At 39.2% G+C, this 18,919-nt stretch overlaps 1 protein-coding gene and 2 long non-coding RNA genes across 3 annotated transcripts; 1 reads left to right on the forward strand and 2 right to left on the reverse strand.

Moving 5' to 3' along the window:
* Positions 1 to 965: 965 nt before the first annotated feature.
* On the reverse strand, positions 966 to 1,492 carry LOC125207903 (uncharacterized). Its single transcript, XR_007174031.2, has 2 exons — positions 1,432 to 1,492; positions 966 to 1,306 (listed from the first exon to the last, which is right to left on the reverse strand). It is a non-coding gene; the product is annotated as an uncharacterized LOC125207903 (long non-coding RNA).
* Positions 1,493 to 11,062: 9,570 nt separating this feature from the next.
* LOC125207902 (uncharacterized) lies at positions 11,063 to 12,891 on the reverse strand. The gene is made up of 3 exons (XR_016132262.1): positions 12,771 to 12,891; positions 12,062 to 12,588; positions 11,063 to 11,970 (listed from the first exon to the last, which is right to left on the reverse strand). It is a non-coding gene; the product is annotated as an uncharacterized LOC125207902 (long non-coding RNA).
* LOC148923047 (uncharacterized) lies at positions 12,864 to 13,910 on the forward strand. The gene is made up of 2 exons (XM_089059909.1): positions 12,864 to 13,366; positions 13,873 to 13,910. Exons 1-2 carry the CDS (start codon positions 12,886 to 12,888, stop codon positions 13,908 to 13,910), a joined length of 519 nt encoding a protein of 172 aa, XP_088916035.1. The 5' UTR covers positions 12,864 to 12,885.
* Positions 13,911 to 18,919: the final 5,009 nt, after the last annotated feature.

Consider the following 18,919-nt stretch of genomic DNA (forward strand, 5'->3'; position numbering starts at 1 on the left):
TGTATGTCTAACGCCTTGCTTTGTAGTACAAATTGTTTTGAACTTTATTTAGAATAATTTTACCAAGCCATCCATATATGGCTAACGCCTTGCTTTGTAGTACAAATTGTTTTGAACTTTATTTTGATAGACAACATCAATTCATTTTTTTTATACTGTGCTTGTATCTATTTGTGCTATTAGAACGTGAGTATTTAACATGGCCTTAGCCTTACTTATGATGTCTCTTTGACTTGAAATTTTGCTTTTACTCTGATGTATTCCAAAATTATTTCAATCTGAGCAAGTTCATTGCCCTTCTATCCAGCTACCTAAATTATTTGTTGATAATTTTGAAGTCACTAAATTAGCCTACATCATATATCCCTTGTCTCTGTATCCCATTATCCATCTACTTTACGTGCTCACCATGCCATATCATCAACATTTAAGTAATAGCTTATGTTTCATTTCATTCTATTTGGTAGTAGTATATGTATCTAATCATTATCTTAATATTCTATGCTACTCTGGTTGCATACGTTGACTAGCTTTTTAGTATGTTCTTTTATTGTTTCACTTTAGTTATTAATTTATTTGGGATTTTATTCATTTAATTTATATATTTACATATTAATCTTAACGTGGACATCTTTGATTATATTCCCTCACATTTTTAATTAGATGTGTCTTCGTTGATATTTTCTGTGTTTCTAACAACTAGGACATGACATAAAGTCTTCTATAAAGTCAAACGACGAGATGCATGTATTAATTTATGATAATATTATGGCTTTTTTGAGTTGCATAATTAAGTTTGATGGCTGAAATTCATACCTTAGTAAGTTTCATGGATTTAATTTGATTCTATTGATAACAGCAACTCCTCGACAATGGAACATTTTTATAGAGTTACTAAGGACCCTATGCAATTCAACTCTCTTTTGCGATACGTAAAAGAAACGACAACGAAAACCCGAAAAAGGAGTTGCAAACTCATTTATTTATTATGTTAAAGCTATATAAAAAAATGATCACATGTTACAATCAAACTCAAATCTTAGGAGGAGTACTTTTTTTATTTAATAAAGATGGTTCAAACTCAAGGAAATAAGACACATTATAGCAAACAAATACTTGTTGAACCAACTTTATTTCGGAGGACATGTTGAGCATCTAAAAGCGCAATGGCAGACTCCAGATGTGCAATAAGCATTTTCTAGATTTCGGACAAATAAAGTAACACAGTCGGCTTGACACCGATCATTGCACGGTCCAAGATCTTTTACACATGTGCATACCTGCTTTATCTCAATGCTACTACTAACTGCAAAATTTAAAAAGTTGGGGAAACAATTAAAATTGAGAAATCTTGAAGTAGTATTTTTGTAAGGAAATACAAACAAGTACTTTTATAATTATTTAAGCGTGGAATAAAATTTAAAAACGAACCCGATGCTAAAAGGATAGAGCATAAGATGATGACGAAGACCTTTGAAGAGATGGCCATTTTCTATTAGAGTATATGTTTGACATTGGATTAATCGGAAGTATATATATGTATATAAATGTTTCCACAATTTAATTGTGGTAAAATTATTTAATTAATATTGCCACAATTTAAATTATTTTACCACAATTAGATTGTGGCAATAGATATTAAATAATTTTACCACAATATATATCATGTCATGCCCCAGTTGTTAGAAACACACAATATGTCAATGTAGATACATCTAATTAAAAAATGTGTGAGAAGATAATAAAAGATGTCCACGTACATTAAAATTAATATGTAAATATATAAATTAAATGAATTAAATCCCAAATAATTTAATAACTAAAGTCAAACAATAATAGAACATACTGAGAAGCTAGTCAATGAGAGCAACAAGAGTAGCATAGAATATTAAGATAATGATTAGATACATATACTAGTACCAAATAGCACTACAAAAAAAATACTGTTTCTCGACCAACACTCGCCAAGCACCTTACTTGTGCTCGGAAACTGCCGAGCACCTTTACCTTTGCTCGGTAAAATAGCGATTACTTTTACTTGTGCTCGGCAACCCAGCGAGCACTTATAATTGTGCTCGGAATATACCGACCACTTCCACTTGTGCTCGGCAACATGGCCAACACCTTTAGTTGTGCTCGCAAAATATGTAATATAGATTAAAATGCCAATATGATTTCAAAAACAACAAGTAAGAAGAAGAATGGAGATAGAGAATAACAATAATTTTTTTTTAAAAAAAGCAACAATATTCACCACGAATGATAAAAGCTGCACAATGTATGCAAAAAAAAAAAAAATAGTATAATTATTCAATGAGTGTCAAGCGAATTGAGGTTAAATATTTTTCAAAATTCATCTTCGCTCTCTGCGAGCATTGGGAATCAAGAAGCAATTTGTGGACTACTTCAGAGGAATGGGATTTGGTTGGATAATGGAACATGCACCTTGTGCGGTACCTGTGAATCTTGCGAAGGAGTTTTTCACTTTCTTCCATTTTGAGTCAACTACTGATCTGGACAAGGAGTTCATTTACTTCAGGTTTTTCAACCAAGATATGGCCATGAATCTAAAGGAATGGTCGTTGAGGTTAATATTATTGAGCTCTAAGATGAGCGAGAAAGGGGACTGGTCTCAGAGGGAAATTGGCCAGCCTAACTGTACAAAAGAGTTCAATGCTGAGGAAGCATGGAAATAAATAGGGGTTGACGGTGCAAAACCGTTTAAAACAAGTGAGTCAAGAGGGGAAGAGATAGCAGATCCTGTTTTGCGAATGGCACACCTCTTTCTGGCCAATAACCTCTTGGGCTATGTAAACACCACAATCACCATGATTGAACTCTATTTCTTGTGGTGTATGGTCAAGAAGGTTAAGGTGCATCTTGGGTATTGATTGGCACATTCGTGCCACAAAATATCCATCACCATGTTCGACGTTTGTATGCTTGTCACCTTGTGGGAGTATACCTGCAGTTCCAAGGTCATCCATGGCTTTGTGTGAGGAACCAGAGTGGTTCGACAAAGATTACTTTATCAACATCGGCCTTATTGAGGAAACAGTGGAGGGTTTGGTGTTTTGCGGGCCCAAACAAGCCAAAGGGGAAGGTGAGGAAAAGACGGATGAAAAGGAAAATGAGCCCGAGGAGGCTGTGGAAGTGGAGATTTCTCCAGAAAAACCGTCTCCTACCCCAGCAAAGCCGGAAACCCCAGCAAACCGTCTCCCGAGGAGGCTGTGGAAGTGGAGATTTCTCAAGCGAGCAGAACTCAAGGGGTATGGAGGAAAAATGGCAGAGGATAATCGAATTTAAGATGCAGAAATTAGGAGAAGCCAATAAGAAGCAACATGAGTTTCTCACTCTCCAGAACGAGAGCATGAACCAAGCACTCTCCTTGATCGAGAGGATGACAGATTTGGGAGAGCAGAACAATCAGATTACCCTCCAGCACTTATCCGCAACCTCTGCATCAAAGAGTAATCAAACCCAGGAGACTCCCCAGAGACAGCCTCTATCAGGACACTGAAGAGAAGAGATACCACCAGCCAACCAACATCCGTCTGGACGGGCAGAACCAAGTAAACCTTACTTTTGGGTTCAATCTAGCTTTGCGCTAGTTTAAACATAATCGTTCCTATATGAAGTTATATGCTGACTAAGTCTTCTCCGCATGTCTATACTGTGTATATGTTTGTTTTGTCTTGGTTGTTCTTGTCACTGTTTAGTATGATCTGTTATTCTCACACTTAGCCCACTGCTTGGTCTAAGTGTGAGAAGTTTGTTTTTATCTGTTCATGTGTTTTTGTCACACCCCAACTCTTATAACTTATGCACTTACTATAAATAAATTCAAAATTTGAAACAAATAACCAACATTTATCAAGTACATATTTCGTAACATTCTAAACCGTAGTGAGATTTTCTCACCACTCGATATACTATACATTTATCTACATGCAAAAATGACGAGGAGGAGAAGGTTGCCAAAACGCGTCAGCCGCCGACCCTGATAACGTATGGAGTTCTTTTGACTCACATCAACCCAAAAGGTTCACTGATATCTTAATCCTGAAAAATATTAGTGGTTTATATGTGCCACAACTCAGTACGTATAAACCTTCCCTTTAACTTTACACACAAATATCAAACATGTTCTTTCGCCAACATATATCACCAAAAGTAATAAAATGTCATAAACACTTTAATATTCATATGCATATGCCTCTCCGTTCTTTTTATTATTTTGTGACAGATCAAGCCTGGTATCTGCCCGGGATTTCCATTGTATACGACCCGAAGGTCCCTTTTAATTATTTGACATTTCCACGAAGGCCCCTCTTTACATTTTAACCTTTCCACGAAGGCCCCTCTTTGCACATTTTCTTTGACCCGTATGTCCTTTATCATTGAATATGATCCGTAGAACCCAGGACAAGACTGTCACATATCCTCTTTAATCCAATGATGCAAATAATTCTAATGTTATATTAAAAATATATCCATAGCACCACTCTCATATTTAATATTCCACCATCAATATCAAATAATACATAACCATTTTAGGCTCACATCATATGATTCAAATATTCACTCCGAACAATTAATCACATAAAATATGTAAAATTAAAAGTGTGATTTATACACACCTGATAAAAACTGAACTCCTGATTCCATCTACTAATTTACTCCTCGATCTTCAATCTATTTCCATACCATTTGTTATATCTATCGTTTGCCTTTTTTTCTTTTTAAGAACTTTTGTTTCTCTCCTCCACCAGAAAATATCACTCACATGTGTGTGTGTGTGTATATATATATATATATAGGGGAGCACTAGGGTGCTCCCTTATTTAGAGTCACAACGTACATCCAATCTGGTGCTGCCATGTGGCACAAAACATGCAATATTTTAAACACAAAAATGCAATCTAGTTGTATATGCATTTTCGCAGATTGCATATTAGTTGTATGCAAATTGCATTTTATAGTGTTGAGTTTTGCATTTTCACATAAATTGCATTTTTTATTGTTAAGTTTTGCATTTTCACATATAAAAATGCAACTCGTCTATATATAAAATGCAAATTAAACAGTCAATATCAAAAATGCAAAACTCAATGATAAAAAATGCAATCTGCATATAACAAAAATGCAATCCGCCGAAATTCATTTATAGCTTCTACAAATGTGTATTGCATTTTTCTGTGTACAATATGGCAGCACGTGGTTGGAAGTACGTTGTAACTTTAAAATTAGTTGTTATACTAGTACATCCCTATATATATATATATATATATATATATATATATATAGGGGTGCGTTAAAATGACAACACTCTTAAAATGACACTGTGACACCACGCTAGACTGCAATACCCAATACACTAGACTGCAATCTATAGATTGCAGTCCAACGTATTGGATATTGCAGTCGGGAAAAATTGTAGTCTAATGTATTGGATATTGCAGTCCGCGAAAATTTACCCTTGAGCAATTTTTATGATTGCCACATGGCAGCTTATTATTCGTCCACGTGTACAAATGATTGACTAGGAATGGTGGTATGGTGTTATTTTAAGAGATGTTGTCATTGGAGTGGTACATCCAAGGTATAGATGTGGCGTTCTGTGTCTCAAACCTGGAGCCGAGCTGATTATTGGGTCGATAAATGAGGGGTGTAAGCACAGGATTACGAGCTATACCCCAGCCAGCTGTACAGCAGCGGCCCCATTAATAATCAAGACATTTCCATTGAGGAGAAGCACCATGTCACCCATGACTCTGGCGAGAGGCATGGTTTCCATGAGCCACTGCGGATTTGGATCGTTTATTCCGATCATCCCACATGTATTAAGGGCCGCTACAAAAGCAATAGAGGCGGACGAGGAGAGCTCCTTCACAAAGGAGTTGGTAGAGCTGAAAGTTAGGGTGAATCAGATGGACGCATAGAGGAGACAAGATCCGGTTCCACCGACTTCCAATATCGCAATCACCAAACCCGATGTTGAAGCCGCTCCCATTGAGGATGTCAACTACGTGCAACAAGGAGGCGGACCCAACAGATCATTTAACAACAACAATTATCGCCCTAACCACGGGGCGGTAATTACAATAATTATAATGGGAACCGCCCTCACCCCAACCTTTCGTACTCTAACAACAATTTCTCGCAGCCCTCTACAGGATTTAATGTTAGTAAAGATGGAGTAGTTGAGCCCGCGAAGAAGGAGGAGAAATACGAGGCAGGGATCATGAAAATCCTTGAAGTGCTAGTGCAAGATAGAAAGACCAACGACACCAAGATTGGAGTCGTGGAAGCAAGGTTGAACAACCTCGAGGCTGGGATAAGTACGCTCATGACTACCGTCACTTCGATAAAAACTTAGATGGACCAAGTCCAACAAAAGTTAGAGGAGGACAAGAAGGCAGCAGCACGAGTAGCAGACATCAACAAAAAGTGGGTCGCGAAGCATAAAAGATTGGCACGAAGTTGGTCCAGTTCGCGGTCTTTAGCACTAGGGTCATTGATTCGCCCACCTAGTTTGGTCTCTTCAAGTCGAGCCAATGACTTTAAAACAAAGGCGTTTGTTAGGAGGCAACCCAACAATGTTTTGACAATTTTTTATTATTATTTTGGTTATTGTTGCTTTGAATTTTCATTTTAAAGCCTTGAAATTTTTCGCAGGTTTCTGGACTCCCGCTAGCGACCGCTGCGTTTGTCGCAGCGGCCCGTTGGCCATGTACTGGAACAATCTGACTCATCCGTAGCGACCGTTGAGGGACGCCCAACGACCGCTGCCCAATGGCAGTTCCAGCGTGATTTTCGAAGTTTGTCGAATTTTCGCCCCGTCCGGATCCCACGAGAAAAATTTCAAGGTATCTTTATTGTTTTCTAGTTTACTCACGTCCCTTCCGACTCTACAAACGTATTTTACACTTTGTTGTATATAAGTATTGGAGGATGAAGTGGTGGACCGTGAGTTTTAGGGTTTCTTTTGTTTTAAATCTAGTAAATTTTTGCTTAGGTTTTTGTTTTTGTTTTTGCTTTGGTTTGAAATAAAACCCAAAAATGAATCCTTGTGAAAACCTTGAAAAGTGTCGTGGACTTAACATGAAGAACTTAGAAACACACATGCTTAGGGACACACTTTAGACCGAGTTGCCAATGATATTACATTCCATCCATGTTTAAGTATAGCTTGACGTCTTGATTTGATGGTTTGGTAAAAAGGTGCATAATTAGCGAATTGCTTGTTCTCCTTGATTCATGCTTTATACCTTGTGAGATTTAAGCCTAAAATTATTTCTTGTGTGATTTATCTGCATTCATGTATATGTTTCTAGAATTACTTCTAGTCTTGCCTAAGTTTACATAGTGTTTAAGTTGATAAAGGAGGATGTTTGGCCATCTTTTCTAGCCTACTTTTTATCCAAAATTTTCGACCCTCTCAAAATTTAAAATTTTTCCCTTTGGAGCCAATTTTGAGCCTTTAAGCCTTTTCTTTGGAAGCCGATTAAATGGGGACAATTCATTGGGTTAGTATAGTTGTAAAGGAATTGGAGAGATAAGGAGAAAAGTTGAGAAAATTAGCGTGCTTAAATGAAGAGAAAGTGCAAGTTGTGAAATAAAAAAATTCAAAAAAAAAAGTGTGCTTGATCTCTAGAATGGATGTGTGTGAAAAAGAAAAGAACAAAAAAGAAAAAAAGTGTAAAAGGTTGTGAAAAGAAAAAAAAAATCAAAGGATTGGAAAGTGAGTTAAAAGAGAAAAATAATGAGTTGAAAGTGTCTTGGGGTTTAGAAAAGTGGAGTCAATTTTACTCTACATGGGATATCTTTATGTTTAGTCACTTTTTAGCAAAATATTCCTCACCTACCAAAGAGCCTACATTACAACAAAAAAGAAAGACCTTTTGGACTTTTGATGCTTAATCACATCTAGTAGAGTAGGGATTAGACTTTGAGCAAGCCTATGGTAAACTTTGCATGATGCATGATTTGAGTGCTTATACACTTAGCCTATATACACTTTGAGAGTGAGAGAAAGAATGCTTCCCATCTTTGGAAGTTTGCCATATGTGAGTGCTTGAATTCAAGGTGTTCTACGAGTTAGTAATGAAAGTGCACTAATGAGCCTTGCTTGATTTGATTGCGTTAATACATGCTTCATCTGCTTTTCATCTTTTGAGGCAATTATGACGTCTAGTCCTTGTGCATTCCGTGCGTCTATATTTGTGTCTTTATTGTTTTGTTCGAGGACAAACAAAAATGTAAGTTTGGGGGAGTTGATACGCTCGGATTTTGCACTCTTTTAATGCCCTTATTTGGTCTGTTTTTAATGTCTAAATTGCAATCCATGTCCGTATTTTACTTATTTTATCCATTTTGGTATTTTGACATGTTTTGAGAAAATTATACATATTTTAACTTAAAAGATAGGAAAAAGTCGAAGATGGAAGTATGTAGCGTTCAAGACGGCCAGCGGCCCGCTGCGTGTGTCGCAGCGACCGCTGAGCCCCAGCGATCGCTACACCTATAGCGGTCCGCTCCGGAGAAAGTTGTGCTAAGAGTCTGAAGCAGCGACCGCTGGCCAAGGTGCAGCGGTCCGCTGCAAAAACACGGCGCATGATTTGACCTAGATTTTCTCCAGATTTTACCAAAATTAGCCAACCTTTTCCTTATATCCACAGGATTCGAAATTCTCCCTATATATACCCCCCTCAAACCTCTTCATTCACAGACACTTTTACCTTGCTTTTTGCCTCACAATTCTAGAGCATAATATTTGAGAGATCTTCACTGTATAAGAGGTTGAAGACGGATTCAAGTGAAGATCAAGGCTACAGGATTCTACCTTTGGGTTTTATCGCTTTAGTTCTTATTTTTACATTGCTTTCCCTTCAAACTATGTTTTTAGATTATTCTATCATGTGTAACTAAATTCATAGAATTCTAGGGATGTGCTAGTAACTTTTATTGGTTTATACAATTCCTTTTTCTATTTAATATCTGTTTTGTTTATACTTCGTTTCTTCCTTAAGTTGTTCCGTAATACTACATGTTTGAGTGACACATTCGATGCTGATTTGATATAACTTGCTACATAATCGTGAGAAGAGGTTGGCGAGTTAGATCCACTTAATACACACTACAATTAGCTTCCCTTAAAACTGTACTGTTAATTGAGAGTGAGGACTTTTCAAGGGTCTTAGGAGCTTTTAGGAGTTATGGATTTAAGATTGACAACCCTAGTGTTAGTAATCTACGCTTGTACCGCATGTGTATAACTAGTGTGACTCGTTCTATCGAAGTATAAACCGTGCTACGGTATTGTAGTTGGAATTTGTATAACTATAATTATGAACGGACATCCCCCGAAATTCTCTTATCTCATATATTTTATCTCTAGTCTTTGTTGCAATTTGCTATTTATTGCTTTCACTTTGTTTGCTTTCAAAAGTTTTTCAAAACCCTACGCTTGTACCGCATGTGTATAACTAGTGTGACTCGTTCTATCGAAGTATAAACCGTGCTAGGGTATTGTAGTTGGAATTTGTATAACTATAATTACGAACGGACATCCCCGGAATTCTCTTATCTCATATATTTTATCTCTAGTCTTTCTTGCAATTTGCTATTTATTGCTTTCACTTTGTTTGCTTTCAAAAGTTTTTCAAAACCCACTGTTTCTCCAAATAGTAAAAGAAGCTCAGTAGAAGGTAGCTAGTCGGTGATCTTATTCCCCGTGTTCGAAAACCTGGTACTGAACTTTAGCTATATTAGATCTACCCTGTATACTTGTAAGTATTTTTAGTGCTAATAAAAAGTGCATCAGCTGACTGTACAAAGGCATGTACGCTCGAAGCATCTTTTAGTATACAAACCCAAACAGAATTTGGTGAACATGGGTTAGGCGAAGGTATTTGATGAATGGTAGAAATAGTACGACTACGAATAGATGGTGTGTGATAACACGAAGAAGAATTATCAGTAGGTCTAGTCTGGTTTCTTGAGGAACAGTTTTTCATAGGGAGAGAGGTTTTTTATGACTTTAGATGGCATGAGATTGATTAGGTGGACAACAGTTATGAAAGAATCATCCCAAAACTTTTGAGGCAGAAAGGATTGGGCTAAAAGAGCCAAACCGGTTTCAACTATGTGCCTATGCTTTCTTTCAGCTAGACCATTTTGTTGTGGTGTATATGGGCAGGATACTCTATGAACAATTACACTCTCCCTAAGGAAAAGAACTGGACCCTGAAACTCACCTCCCCAATCAGATTGCAGGATTTTGATTTTTGTACCTAAGAGGTTTTCACTCATTGCCTTAAACTGTGTAAAAACAACATACTGATCACTTTTGTTTTTGAGAAGTAAATCCAAGTAAATATAGAGAAATGATCAACAAATGAAACATAATAGGAATAGCCATTTCTAGATTTTACAGGAGAAGGCCCCCAAAGGTCACTGTGAACTAGCTCAAGAGGTGAATGATATTCTGAAAGTGAGTTGGAATATGGCAGTTTGTGAGCCTTTGACACACAACAAGGATAACAAAGTGAAGGTTCTTTTATTGCATCATAGGGAATATTACAACTGCTTAGAGCAAGTTTAACAACATCAAGAGTAGGATGTCCTAATCTATTATGCCACAAAGACAAATCTAGACTAGAAATATGAGTTGAACTACTGCTAGAATTGAAGTTGCGCAGGCTCAAAGAGTCTGGGTTTTCTTGACTGGAAGGTTAGTTGGAGCTAGAGCTTCTCTTGATTGGGGAATGATCTTCTAGGAAATGATAAATACCTTTCTCAAGGGTTCCTTTGAGCATTACCTCCCTGGTGGTGCTCAGACTTAACAATACAAAAATTTGGGTGAAATTCAAAAAAATATAGAATTATCTTGAGCAAACTTAGACACACAAAGCAGATTTTTAGTGATGTTAGGAACATGTAAGAGATTTTTAAGATGGAGTTTTCCGGAAAAATTAGCTGAGTGAGATTTAAAAGCACATTCTCCAATATTTGCAATATTAACAGCAACCCATTACCAAGCAAGAGATTTTTACCTCCTGTATACTCTAAGCTTTGTAGAGGTTGCTCAAATCATTTGATACATGATGAGTGGCTCCTGAATCTGGATACCAACTTGAAGAGGCATTTGGTCTATAGTTGAACTCTGATGGTGCAACAGAGAAAGAACCTAAAGGGGATCTTGGAACAGATTGAATCAGGTGAGCTGAAGGATTAAAGAAGCTCTGTTGTTGCTGTTGTTGTGGTGGAGAATTTTCTCTAAACTGAACTGAGCTGGTGTGTAGTTCTGCTCGAACCTGTGCCAGTACTTAGCTGCAGAATGGCAGGTTTCTGACACAACTGGCAAAAAATTTTGTTGCCTCCTCTACCAAAGCTTCTTACACCACGGTCACCTCTTTGGTTTCTTCCTCTAAAGCCACTTCCACCTCCATGCTCAAACTTGTTGTTGCCAAAGTTTTGCTGATCCATTTTCTGTCCGAAAAACTAGATTGAGTGATGGCTGCTATCTGAGCTGATGGAGTGAGCTCTAGTTGATTCCATTCTAGACTCAAAACTTAGCAGAAAGGCACTGACATCTCCAATGCTCCATGGATCTGACCTTGAGGTCACTGGATCATACTCTTGACCCAGATCTCCCAAGATGTGTAGCACTTGTTCTCCTTATGAGATTCTGCAACCAACAGATCCAAGTAAATCAAATTAGGTTCTCATCTTACCCAAATATTCAATCATTGTCAAGCCATCTTTCTTCAAGGTCTCCATTTGTTGTCTGTACTGCATCACCTTGGCCGTTGAGCGGCTTGCAAAGTTGGTCTCCAGTGTTGTCCAGATATCTCTTGCAGATCTGAGCCCTACCACCAAGGTCAAGGCATACTCTTCTATCTTGCCTTTGCCATGTCACAAATGTTGGATTTAACACCATTGATTTGTTGGAGATCAAAGAATATTCTGCAAATAAAGAAGATTGCACAAAATCAGTAAAAGATTGAAGGAAGATTTCTGCCAGTTAATTAGGAAGATTTTATTGAGAATATCTTACCGTGTATAGTTCTCCCTTGGCCTATATATGATGTATCATCTCATTGTGAATAATATATCAAACAATTATACAATTCTACATGGTATCAGAGCAGGTTCAGAATATTATCATCATAGCCCGCAAATACCTTTCTCGACCAAAAACGGCGAGAGATCAGTCCAACCAAAATGACAGAAAACAAACCAGAAATCGAACCTGTTGTCGAAAAAATCAGATCAAGTAAGAGTGTTACCGTAGCCTTCAAATTGAATGGCTCAAACTATTCACTATGGGCACGATTGATGAAGGTGACCATCGGCGGCCGAGGAGTCTACCGCCATATATCTGGAGCTCCGCCTCCACCACAGCCGGAAGAAATCGGATATACCGATTGAGAGGAGATAGACTTAATAGTCTTCTCTTGGATTATTGACAACACGGAAACCAATCTCATAGCGGATTTCGTGCATCACCAAACGGCGAAATCACTGTGGGACACCCTCGCCGTAACTTTTGCAAGTTCGGCGGACTCATATCTCATATACGACCTGCGAGACAAGGCAAGCCGAATTTTACAAGGAGACTCAACGTTGGAGGCCTACTGGAGCAAGCTTCACGGACTATGGATTGACATCGATCGATGCCCACACAAGACAGTTAATTGCTGTGACAAAGGAGTAGCACAATACCGGGAAATCAAATCGGAACTACGATTATTCAAATTTCTCACCGGACTGAACGAGAAGTATGACTGGGTCTGACGCGAGATCCTCAAGGAGGATCCATATCCCTCAGCCGACGTATCGTATGGATGGGTGAAACGGGAGGCGGCTCGACTCAAGATCATGTCGCCGGCGACCGATTCGACCTCTACCGCCGTCGGTAATGACACATCATCGGGAATCGGACTCGGATTTGGAGCTAGAGAGTACCGCCCATCACAGCCGCAGAACAGGAATCAACCGCCGATGCCACGCTCCGCCGCCAACCGCCGGGGAAACAACAAGCCGGATAAATCCAAGCTCTGGTGCTCCCACTGTGGAATGCACAAACACACGAAGGAATCGTGCTTCCAATTGATAGGATATCCAGAGTGGTGGGAAGAGGAGAAAGCCGGGAAGGCGAAGGTCGCCATCGGAGCAGAGGGTGGAGGAAAGAACCCGAGCGAAGGAAGCCGAGAGGCGACGGGATTCCAGGAGAGGAGGCCTGATACCGGAGGTCTCCCAACCGGCGGTGGCAGGCGAGGCGACAACGGCGGCGGTGGGGGGAAGACGGCAGAGGCGATGGTGGCGTCTCTCAGATTGGATGGCGGCGGCGAAGATGGAGGTAAAGGGTTAGGGATCGAAAACCCTAACCCTAATAAGACCCCTTTTTCAATTCAGTCCTCAATTTCTGAGTATTATAAAATTTTACCCCATCTGGATAATAATTACAGAACTCGCCCCCAGCCTAGAAATACTTGCAAAATCGACCCTATTATATGCAAAAATTCGTTTGCACCCTTGGAAAATTTATCGTATGCTTTTGAGGCCCAGGATTGTGATATAGTTGATGATACGAGGTGGATTTTTGACTGTGGGGCCACCGATACCATGACATATGATAAAAATGATTTTTTAGAAATTCATAAGACTCCTAAATCACATATAAAAGCTGCCAATGGAGGGGTTATACCAGTTGAAGGAGCAGGGACTATAGAGATTTTTCCTAATGTGCATATTCCCAATTGCCTTTATGTTCCTAGATTATCTCAGAAGTTGATGTCGATTAGTCATGTAACTAAGGATCTAAATTGTACTCTACTGATGCACCCAAACTTCTGTATGTTACAGGATATCCGGACGGGGAAGATTATTGGACGTGGCACTGAACGTCATGGGCTCTACTTTGTGGATGAGATTGCTCGACAAGATGGTGCGGCGATGCTTGCTCACGGATCCACTAATCGAGATACTTGGCTCTGGCACCGACGGATGGGCCATACCTCTCCGGGTTATTTGAAATCCTTATTTCCTAAACTTTTTGTTCCTAGAAACTTCTTATGTGAAGCTTGTGTTTTGGCCAAGAGCCACCAAAACACTTTTAAACCAAATGATACTCGTGTTGACACTGTTTTTTCCTTGGTTCATTCTGATGTGTGGGGCCCTGCGCCTATAGGAACTAGCTTTGGTTTTAAATACTTTGTGATATTTGTTGATGATTGCAGTAGAACAACTTGGGTATATTTCATGAAACATAAATCTGAAGTATGTGATAAATTCATATTGTTTTACAAAATGGTCCAAACCCAATTTCAAACGTCTGTTAAAATCCTACGATCTTGTTCCCACACACCAGAACAAAATGGAGTAGTTCAACGAAAAAACCGAATCATCCTTGAAATGACCCGAGCCCTCCTATTTGACTCAAAAGTCCCACCATCCCTCTGGCCTGAAGCCATAGCCACCTCAGTTTATCTCCTTAACAGACTTCCCACTAAAATACTAAACCGGAAAACCCCGCTAGATCACCTTTCCACCTTAACCAAAATTCCCTCGGCCTTATCCTTACCACCTAAAATCTTTGGTTGCTCTGTCTATGTACATGTCCCAAAGCATGAAAGAAATAAGTTTTCCCCGTGTGCAATTTAAGTGCGTTTTTGTAGGGTATGGGATCAACCAAAAGGGCTATAGATGTTATGACCCTAAGAACAAACGGGTTATTACCACCATGAACTGCAACTTCCTTGAGATAGAATTCTTTTACCACCTCGGGACTCAGGGGGAGAGTGAGAAACAGGGGGAGACCCAAGAGAGTGACTCCCTTCGGTGGTATGTGCCAAGTAACTTTGATTCGGAACCAACAGAGCAGGCTGGCACTATCCATGAGCCGATCTCGTCTACAGAGTCGATCCCAGCAACGCTTCCGCCGCGTTCCTCTGATCCAACCGTAACAGAATTCGAGGTAATATCTAGTCCAAATCCTGAAAGTTCAGATGTTATTTCTGACCCACTTGGTACAGAAGAAGAGGAAGAAGATACTACCATCGATCACGATACAGGGCAGTACGTGCGTCCCCCACGAAGTACGAGAGGAGTCCCCCCCAAGAGATACTCCCCGGAAAGAATAGGGAGAAAAAGCAGATATTCAATGACGAATTTTGCTGAGGCTAATATGTCAAAAATGGCGAAGGCATTCCATACAGCATTATGTGAAGAGGAGATACCGAGGACTTTTGAAGAAGCCATCAAAATTAAACACTGGAGGGAGGCAATGTTAGTCGAAATGAGAGCACTGAAACGAAACGGCACTTGGGAGGTCAGCCCGTTGCCCGACGGGAAACATACAGTAGGCTGCAGATGGGTCTTTACGATTAAAAGAAGACCAGATAGGAGCATTGAGCGATACAAAGCTCGATTGGTGGCAAAAGGGTATACACAGACTCATGGGGTGGATTATTCAGAGACGTTCTCTCCTGTCGCAAAAATGAACACTGTGAGAGTTCTTCTCTCCATTGCGGCAAATAAAGATTGGCTGCTCCATCAGTATGATGTCACAAATGCATTCCTTCATGGAGAATTGAAGGATCCTATATATATGGAGGCGCCACCGGGCTTCACAGAAGAGTTTGGACAGGGCAAGGTGTGCAAGTTGAAGAAAACTTTATATGGGCTGAAGCAATCTCCGAGAGCCTGGTTCGGAAGATTCACGGAGGTAATGAAAAGATATGGCTATCGGCAAAGTAACTCCGACCACACTCTCTTCATCAAACAAAAGGGAGAAAAGATAACTTGCTTGATAATTTATGTAGATGACATGATAATCACCGGGGATGATACAGAGGAGATAAGGGATCTCAAAGGGCATCTGGCTACAGAGTTTGAGATGAAGAATCTAGGGGATCTCAAATACTTTCTCGGAATCGAAGTGCTCAGATCCGGGAAAGGAATCTTCATCAGTCAACGAAAGTATGTTCTCGACCTCTTGACAGAGATTGGAATGCTCGATTGTAAACCCGCAGATACTCCAATGGTTCAGAATCACGGCCTTCAAATAATCAAAGGGGCAGCTTCAACTGATCGGGGGAGGTACCAAAGACTTGTTGGAAAACTAATCTATCTATCCCACACCCGGCCTGATATTGCATATGCAGTTGGAGTGCTTAGTCAGTTTATGCACAGCCCGCAAGACGAACACTGGGAGCCGGTGCTTAGAGTGGTGCCCTACTTGAAGGGGACCGCCGGACATGGAGTATTGTTCCGAAAAAATGGGCATCTTGACATTCACGGATACACTGATGCAGATTGGGCAGGGAACCCGGTAGATAGGCGCTCTACAGGAGGTTACTTCACCTTTGTCGGGGGAAATTTGGTTACTTGGAGGAGCAAGAAACAGAAGGTGGTGGCTCTCTCAAGTGCAGAGGCCGAATTCAGAGGCATCAAGAGTGGACTAACTGAAATTATATGGCTTAGGAAAGTGATGAAGGAGCTAAACTTGGAGTCACAAAGGAGTTGCAAGTTACTTTGTGATAATAAGGCAGCGATTAGTATCTCAGAGAATCCGGTGCAACATGACAGAACCAAACACGTTGAGATTGATCGGCATTTCATAAAAGAGAACCTTGAAGAGAAGATAGTTGAAATTCCATATGTGAAGTCTGAAGATCAACTAGCGGACATTTTGACCAAAGCCGTATCTGCAAAGAATTTTCAAGAAGTCTTGGGCAAGTTAAGCTTTGGGAATCCTGTCACTTAACTTGAGGGGGAGTGTTGGAGATCAAAGAATATTCTGCAAATAAAGAAGATTGCACAAAATCAGTAAAAGATTGAAGGAAGATTTCTGCCAGTTAATTAGGAAGATTTTATTGAGAATATCTTACCGTGTATAGTTCTCCCTTGGCCTATATATGATGTATCATCTCATTGTGAATAATATATCAAACAATTATACAATTCTACATGATTCACCACCTAAATCTGGAATAAGCTTCTCAAGAAGATCAGTATCTCCTTTAAGATACCCAAGGCCATGGCCATAAACTGCAACATCTACTTGTTGCTGCCACATGAGAAAATTTTCATCACTTAACTTGACAGAAATGGGAGGTAGCTGAGAAAAAATAGGAGGCAATGTTGCCAGCGGTATGGATTCGTTGGCTTCTGCCAATTTTGAAAAAGAAACAAGAAACTAGGTTGAATAGGTAGGAGAGACATGATCAAAAGGATCCTGCTCTGATACCATGAAAACATCCGGTTAAATTCATGAAGAAGAAAGTAGAATGCAGAATTTACCAAAAATAGTTTAAGAGGAATATGATTGTTTCATTGCATAAAGACAAATTCTCATTGAGCTCATACATATACACATCAATCGAACTCTCCAGAATCATTCTCTAAACTGTGTATTACCAGATAAACACATACTAAACATAACTACCTCTGCAAATCCACTGTCCTCTTTAATCTTTTGATCAACACGTCTCTCCAAGTACTACAATGGTCCTGCACCTTAGCTGTTATCTTAGGTACAACAACCAACTCAGCTCGTGTGGAGTTGTTGCTCACTTTCTCTCGTGCACCACACGTACCTGCATTTTCCGGTTGCTCATCAAATTTGGCTGACAGCTTCACATTGCAAGCAATAGCTTGATCATATTTGCAATGCTCTCTAACCGAAATCTCATCAAAGTATAAAATGTACTTCGCCTAAATTATTGTAAAAGTATATGTGGGTAAAATCTCACTTACTAACATTATTTGGGAAAGATTGTAATCGAAGTAACTTTTACGTTTATTTTATTTTATTCGCTCTAATTTTAAATATATTACTTTATCAGCCAATTAATAAATTTTTTATTTTGCCATTTTTGACCATCCATAATAAACTTTTCATTTGCTCTTTTATTATTAACGCTCCACGACAAGAGCCACATTTTGTTATTTCGGTCTGTTTCACAATAAATAGTAAGTAGACTCCAATTGATGAGTTATGTAATCAATTAAAATACAAATACTATATTTTATTTTCAACATTTTGAAATAATAGTAACCCACAAGATAATATGTTATTTTGATTTTTCAACGTTACCAAAAATAATGAATAACATAATCAGAATTGATTTGTAATTAATGGATTCGTTTGTGATTAATGAGATTTAAAAATATATATTTACTCAATGTTTCAAATCATATTCTTTAAATATGATTTCACTCTTTGTTTATGCTAAATGAATATTTAAATCTATACCAATTTCACACATAATCGCCACTTTTATATGTACAACTCTATGAAGTGATTCCATTAAAATGTCAAGGTCTAGCTTTTAAATTCATGGCAGACAGAGAAGAGGAAACTCTCATTATCGACATCCCTAAATCTTAGCGGCGCATGCTGTACAAAGTGCTGGTGCAAGTGCGACGCGACAAGACGCACATTTATGAGCCAGCAGTTGTTTCGTTCGGCCCACATCACCACTGTCAGTTGATGCTGGTGGAGCCATTCAAGGATGAGCTACGAGATATTGTTTGCGGAGGTGCTGACCGAGAAAGGACCCTACTAAGAAACATCTATGAGCGGATAGATGAAATTCGTCATTTCTAAGGCAGAGCAGATGGATACACCGACAAGGAATTGACTGAAATGATGCTTCGTGACGCTAGTTTATGATACGACCATGGAGCTTGACACACAAGTAACGCCGGATCGTATGTCGCCGGCGGCAAGGGAGGAAGAAGCTGGCGGAAAGGACGAAGCATGAGTAGACCATCAAAGAATGATCAGCCCAAACGTGTCCAATCTCGGCCCATGAAGTATAAAGACTTCGTTACCTATTAGACCATGGATTTCCTTTAGATTTGTTTTGCTATTTTTAATTGTTATTTTCCTTATTCTGCTGGACGT

This window comes from Salvia hispanica, chromosome 6, assembly GCF_029641045.1.
Source record: "Salvia hispanica isolate PSC_SH4W2 chromosome 6, Shi_PSC_v1, whole genome shotgun sequence".
NCBI classification, from domain to species: domain Eukaryota; kingdom Viridiplantae; phylum Streptophyta; class Magnoliopsida; order Lamiales; family Lamiaceae; genus Salvia; species Salvia hispanica.

Coding starts and splice junctions, on each gene's coding strand:
- LOC148923047 (XM_089059909.1), top strand. CDS start 12,886: ATGTCGCCGGCGACCGATTCGACCTCTACCGCCGTCGGTAATGACACA. Junction 13,367..13,872: donor TGGCGGCGGCGAAGATGGAG/GTAAAGGGTTAG, acceptor TGTATGTTACAG/GATATCCGGACGGGGAAGAT.